General features: G+C 34.8%; 1 protein-coding gene across 1 annotated transcript; it reads left to right on the top strand.

Annotated features, from left to right (window-relative positions):
- Positions 1–4,495: 4,495 nt before the first annotated feature.
- On the top strand, positions 4,496–6,762 carry LOC113290782. The gene is made up of 4 exons (XM_026540368.1): positions 4,496–4,669; positions 4,725–4,922; positions 5,382–5,750; positions 5,797–6,762. The coding sequence occupies exons 1-4, from the start codon at positions 4,496–4,498 to the stop codon at positions 6,760–6,762; spliced, it is 1,707 nt and encodes a 568-aa protein (XP_026396153.1).
- The last annotated feature ends 387 nt before the right edge of the window (positions 6,763–7,149 follow it).

The following is a 7,149-nucleotide window of genomic DNA, read 5'->3' on the forward strand; positions in this document are numbered from 1 at the left end:
CTAAGTATAGAGCTCTGGTCCTTATTAATGTTAATACACCCCTTATTACTGGTATTATTGCTGCTAATGTTGCTGGTGTAACTAGATGGATTGGTTTTTTTATGAGAAACAACCATATCATTTATGCTCTGAATGTAAAGTCCCTAACCACGAAGAAAATGATTGTGCCGATATGACGCATAGAATATTAGAGATGGAACAAATTGTTAGAGGTTTTGGTTTTGCTGAGTCGGTTTTGCCTCGTCAAAGAAATCCTCAACAGGAAGCTCAACTTTTTCTGCAACATAGTTCTCAACGCCGTAATAGGTTGAGACAACCTTTGTCCAAGATCAGACTCGTCCTTTTGATGGAATGCGTATTTCTATCTTCTCAGCTACGGAATCTGATTCTGGAGCTTCCTCCTCATACAACATCATATTTCAAGCTTCTTCTTAAGTGAATCCAGTGTCAACTTTGTCAAGTGATGGTGCTAGTACTAGTGGTACAAAGAAACGAAATCGTCTTGTTCCTACTTTGGTCATTACTTCTGCAGCTCAGGACATTGATGATGACTTAGAGAATACTACAACTGTTATTCAAGGTGATGAGACTGTTCCTGTGCAAGATGATAGCTCTGCTTCTAATGATGATAATGTTTGGTACATAGATGTTGTTCATGCTTTTGCTGCTCAGAATCATTATGATGCATGGAAACATGTGTTTTTCTTCAACCTTCTTTATTTTTTATTTGATTCTTTAGTTTTTTCTTTATTTTACTTTTATTGTTTTTTTCATCAGCACCTTTTTATTATTTAAAACATGAAAATCTTTTCTTGGAACTGCCAAGGTATAGGTAACCCTCATACTAAAGATTATCTTAGATTTTGTTTGAATCAATATGATCCAGACATTTTCTTTCTATCTGAAACTAAAGCTCAGTCTAATAATATGAGGTTTTATCTTTCACACACTAAGTATCCTCATTACTGGTTTCATCCTGTTATTGGTCTCTCTGATAGCGTTGCCTTAGCTTGGAAAGATGGAATAGATGTTGAAATCATGCACACTACAAAAGATATGATTCATGCAATCATTCATACTCATGATCATAATTATGATTTCTTAATAACTTTTATGTATGGTGATCATGATTCTGTAGAAAATGAAAGTCAATGACATTATCTCATGGATATGCATAGTTCTGTTGATCTTCCTTGGGTCCTGTTTGGTGATTTGAATTTCACTATGTCAGATTCAGAAACTCTTAGCCATTCTACACATACTAATCATGCTAGTCATATTAAAAACTATCTTCAACAATTAGGACTTATTGATTTGGGTTATGTAGGTTCTGACACCACTTGGTCTAATCATCGATCAGGTATTGAACATGTTTCCTCTAGATTGGATAGAGCTCTTGTTAACACTCAATGTATTAATAGTTATCATGATGCTTATTTGAAACATCTTGTTCCCATTGTATCTGACCATAATCCCATTCTTTTGCATTCCATCCCAAGTTCAGTTAAACACTCCCCGTTTAAGTTATATAAATGTTGGTTGAGATTTCCTTCTTGTATCGACACCATCAAACAAAGCAAGCCAATGATTTTTTTTCGTGTTTCAGAATACGGTTAACCAACATGTTAACTAATCGATTACGATAAATTGGATCGGATTTTGCAGTTTTTTCTTCTGCAGTACCTGGAATCAGAATTTATTGGATTCCCCTTCTTATCAACTTTCTAGTAAGTTAAAGTATACTAGAACTCAACTACAACAATGGAAAAGGCTGAATTTTGGTAATATAGAAGCTATTATTCACAACATAGAGATTCAACTTCAGAACTGTCATGCCAATAATCTCACTTCAAATAATCCTGAGGTTCAACAGTTAATTACTTATTTACATAATTGGCTTTCAACTCAAAAAGAATATTTTATGCAACAAGCGGGTGATAAATTTTTAGAAGCAGACAAAAACACATCTTATTTTCATTCCTTAACCAACTTTAATAAGAGAAGATCTAATATACAAGCTATTGAAGGGCCTCTTGGCATCTGGTATGATTCTATAACTGATATTGAAGATATTTTTCTCTCTCATTTAAATAGTATTACAACTTCTTCTCACCCTGTTGTTCATCAAGATATTTTACAGCTTTTTCAACCTTGTATTTCTGAAGAGGATAACTTGGTCTTACTCGTCTTCCTGATGCTCAAGAAATTAAGGATGTTGTTTTTAGAATAAGACCATGGGCTTCTCCAGTGAATGATGACTTTCCAACAGCTTTTTACCAGCAACATTGGGACACACTCAGTTCTGAGGTAATCTCTATGATTCATCACTTTTTTAATAATAAACATATGCTCAAAGCACTCAACCACACTTATCAAGTCCTTATACCTAAAATTCAATACCCTCAAACCCCAGCAGACTACAGACCGATTAGTCTTTGAAATGTTAGCTATAAGATAATTTCAAAAACATTAGCTAATCGTTTAAAGCCTCTTCTGTCTAAAATCATCTCTCCAACTCAAACTGCATATGTTGTTGGTAGACATATTCATGATAATGTCATCATTGCCCATGAATTGTTGCACACTATGAAGATGAAATTTTTTTTAAAAAAGCTATTGTTGGTATGAAATTAGATATGTCAAAGGCATTCGACAGGGTAGAATGGTCGTTTTTACTATTTATTTTTCATAAGTTGGGTTTCTATTCTAACTGGATTGATCTAATTGAGCAGTGTATTTCGACAACAAATATTTCTTTACTGATTAATGGAGTTCCAAGTGCTACCTTCTCTCCCACTCGAGGCATTCGCCAAGGTGACCCACTGTCACCTTATTTGTTTCTTTTTGTGATGGAAGCTATTTTGAGATTATTACAGCATAAAGTGGATTCTGGTCTTCTTCAAGGTTTAAGAATTAATAGTCATTGCCCTGTTATTAATCATCTATTTTTCGCAGACGATTGTTTGCTTTTCTTTCAGGCAAACTCTATTGAGATGCAACATCTTAAACGCTTATTTGATTGGTTTGGTGAAGCTTCAAGGCAAGTTATTAGTATGCAGAAATCCACCATTTTCTTTGGTAAGTACACTTCTACTTCTTAGCAAAACAACATTTCAGGTATTCTCAATATGAAGCTTATGGGTTTAGGTGAAAAGTACTTGGTATCCCTCTTCTGTTATACAGGTCTCGCAATCAAAATTGTCAAGGTATTCTTCATAACATGAATCATCGTCTTCAAGGGTGGCAAAGTAAAACTGTTAACTAAGCTGGAAGAACAACTCAGGTGAATAGTATTCTTATCTCAATGGGAATGTATCAGATGCAGGTTTTTAAAATTCCTGATTCAACCATTCAGCAAATGGATAAAATCCAAAGGAAATATTGGTGGAATAGCTACAACAGTAAGCATGCTCCTAAGCTCATCTCTTGGGATAATGTTAAGATTCCTAAAAGACATGGAGGGTTAGGTCTTAAAAACTTAAGTTATTACAATGCTGCTTTTTTGGATAAGATGGCATGGATTCTGATTCACAATCAAGATGCTTTGTATGCTAGAATTTTAAAAGGAAAATACTTCCCTTTCTTTGATCTTCAGTTTTCTCCTCCACCTGACACAGCAAATTCAAGCTGGTTTTGGCAAAGTTTATGTTATGGTCTCAAAATTATTATGACACATCTTCATGACTTGCAATGGGTTTCTCAGTTAATTGATGTACCTAAAGATCGGTGGAATATTAATTTCCTGCGACAACTTTTTACTCCTGATCAGGTGAACTCAATTTTAATTATTCCTATTCAGTTGGATCAGCCAGACACTCTTATTTGGCCATTCACAACAGCAGGTATCTTTACTACTTCCCCAACTTACAAATTGCTTTGTATTGATGATTCTCCCAACAACATGTCATTGAACTTATCAAAACAATTTTGGCTCAAATTCTGGAAACTAAAGATGCCTTACAGATTACAAATCTTTTTATGGAAAGCACTTCATAATGCTCTGACACTTAAAGCTCGATTATTTCGTCATCTGAATACTTCTGATCAATAATGTGTTCTCTGCACTACTGGTCATACTGAAGATGTAGATCATATGCTTCTTACTTGTCCTTTTTCTCAAGCCTTATGGAGATATTTTCTTCCTCAACAATTTAGTTCTATGATGCAACATTCGACTATTTTATCTTGGATTCAGAATTGGCAATTGCAGGATTCTCCTATAACCATATACAGTAACTCTATTTCAATTCATATTATATCTCACATTATGCACTTTACTTGGAAACATATATGTCGAGGTATCATGGGTGAGGTTGTTAAAATAGAACCAAAGGATGCCATACAAGTAGGAGGTGTTCCTGTGAAAGTCTGTGTCAAAATTAAGTTAACTAATCCACTGAGAAGAGGGGTCAAGGCTATAACTAACGCTGGAATTAGTAGGTGGATTAAATTTTACTATGAGAGGCAGCCTCCAGGTATCTGCACAAAATGATATATGATCAAGCACTGCAGAGTTGCCTACAAGGATGCTGAAGTTTTCTTGGCTAAAGCACATGATAAACAATACTTCTTTGGTAACACTAATACCATTAGGAAGACTGTCTCAACTGTTTCATCAAGCAATGCTCCAGCTTCAAGGGGAAATCAAAAGAAGTTTGTGAAGAATGAAGTTTTTATTCCTCCCAAAGATGGTGAAGTTGTCAATATGAGTTTTTTTACTGAAGAATGGAGATGATGCTGCAAATGAGGAAGACTCCAGACTTGGAAAAAGGCCAAGAAGCACTAATAGCACCATGTCTACTGAAGGAAGTGTTGAAAACATCTCTTCCAACAGCAACACAACACCCATTACAGTCAATCAGACTTCTCTAAAAATCACCACTGGAGATAATCTAAGCTATGCTGCAAAGAAGGATAGTCAGGTTATTACTATTACTCTTCTTAAATCCTTTAAAAGTTATTTTAACTTATTAGTTCTTATATTTTCTGTTTTTCTAGTTCTCACACTGTCATATTTTATTCTCCATCTTTTCATTTGTGTTGTTATATAAAAAATTATTTTAGATTGATACCCACAATCATCGTTTTCAGTAAAAAAGAAGAGTTAAACATGAGAATCCTTTCTTGGAATGTGCAAGGTTTCAAAAATCCAGATACCAGGAATCATCTTAGTACCCTCATTAAACCCAGATATTATTTTTCTGTGTGAAACTAAAATCAATCAAGCCAAGTGTAACCCCTTATTGAAGCATTATCAATATCCTAATTATGCTTTCATTGAACTAGTAGGTCTCTCTGGAGGTTTAGTCCTTCTCTGGAAGAATGGATTTCAATGTGATATTCTTGATTTTAGACTCAATACCTTTAATGCTCTTATACAGGAAGATCCTAGCAAACTAGAATTTCTTCTTACTTGTATGTATGGGTACTCTCAACATGATAAGAAAAAAGAACAATGGAGTTTCATTCAACAAATTAGTACTCAAAATAGTAGTCCTTGGATTGTGTTAGGAGACCTAAACTTCCATATTTTAGACAGCTCTAACAGTACTTCCTCTTCCATGGATGGTTGGGTTAATAATTTAGTGGCTAACAGTGGCTTAGAAGATATTGGTTTTGTAGGGAAAGACTACACATGGACTAGTAATAATTTAGGTACTGGTACCATGAGATCTAGGATTGATATGGCTTTAGGCAATGGAGAATGGAATACTCATTTCCCTAACTCTAAATTGTTTCATCTCACCCAAGTATCTAGTGATCATAGCCCTATTATGCTTGCCACTGATTTTGCAGGAACTAATTGCTGGAAACCTTTTAAAAATTTTCTTACCTGGCTTAATGATAATGCTTGCTCTAATAATATTGCTAATACTTGGAAAAAATAATGTTGTTGCTTCACCTGGGTTTCAACTTGTCAAAAAACTTCAGTTCACAAGGAAAGATTTATCTAAGTGGAACATGGAACATTTTGGGGATATTAACATTAAGGTTGATAATCTTCAAAAAGAACTAGATGTACTTCAAGCACAACCACAAGGTATTGTTTCTGAAGAACAAATCAAGTCAATTAATTTGGAGCTGAGCAAGTGGAATAAAACCAAGAGTGAATTCTATCACCAGAAATCAAGAGAGCATTTCATTAAGGACATGGACAACAATAGCAAATATTTCCATACAAGAACCAATAGGAAGAGAACAAGAAATAATATAGATTCAATCAAGAATCACAATAATGTCCGGCTTCACTCAAGAGAGCAAATTTCAAGTCATCTTACTTCTCATTTCAGAGAAATCAGTACTTCTACTTCTCCTATTCTGGAGGACGATTATTACCATGTTCTTCCTACAGTTATTAATTCTGAGGATAATTCACTTCTTACAAGGATTCCATCTCAAGAAGAAATATTTTCTACTCTCAAATCCATGCAGAACTGGAGTGTTCCAGGTCCAGAAGGCTTCCAAGCAGGCTTCTATAAAAGTCAGTGGGATACTGTAGGCACAGATGTATGCCAAATGGTTTCAATATTTTTTGAAACTAAACACATTCTTAAGCAAATCAACAATACTTACATTTCTCTTATTCCTAAGAAAAAGAAATGCATTTCAGCTGCTGATTATAGGCCAATTGGCTTACGAAACACTTCCTACAAGATTATTTCAAAAATCTTAGTAGGAAGAATGGAACCTCTTATGCCTAAGATTGTCTCCCCATTTCAAGCTGCCTATGTTTCAGGTAGGCTTATTAGTGATAACATGTAATTGCTCAGGAAATTATGCATTTAATAAAGAGGAAAAAGGGTCAAACAGGATGGATGGCTCTCAAGCTTGACATGTCTAAAGCCTTTGACAGGTTAGAATGGAGTTTTTTGATTAAAGTACTTCAATACTTTGGCTTCAGTAATGATTTTTGTGAGCTTATATATCAGTGCATAAGCACAACTTCTCTTTCAGTGCTTCTTAATGGTTCTCCATGTGAAATTTTCCACCCTACTAGAGGAATAAGACAAGGTGATCCTCTTTCACCTTATCTCTTCATCTTAGCAATGAAATATTTATCCATGAACTTGTCTCATGCACAACATTCTAACAGCATCAAGGGTATCAAAGCTGCCAACTCATCTCCCGCAATAAACCACCTTTTGTTTG

The sequence above is a fragment of the Papaver somniferum genome, chromosome 6, assembly GCF_003573695.1.
Source record: "Papaver somniferum cultivar HN1 chromosome 6, ASM357369v1, whole genome shotgun sequence".
Classification (NCBI taxonomy): domain Eukaryota; kingdom Viridiplantae; phylum Streptophyta; class Magnoliopsida; order Ranunculales; family Papaveraceae; genus Papaver; species Papaver somniferum.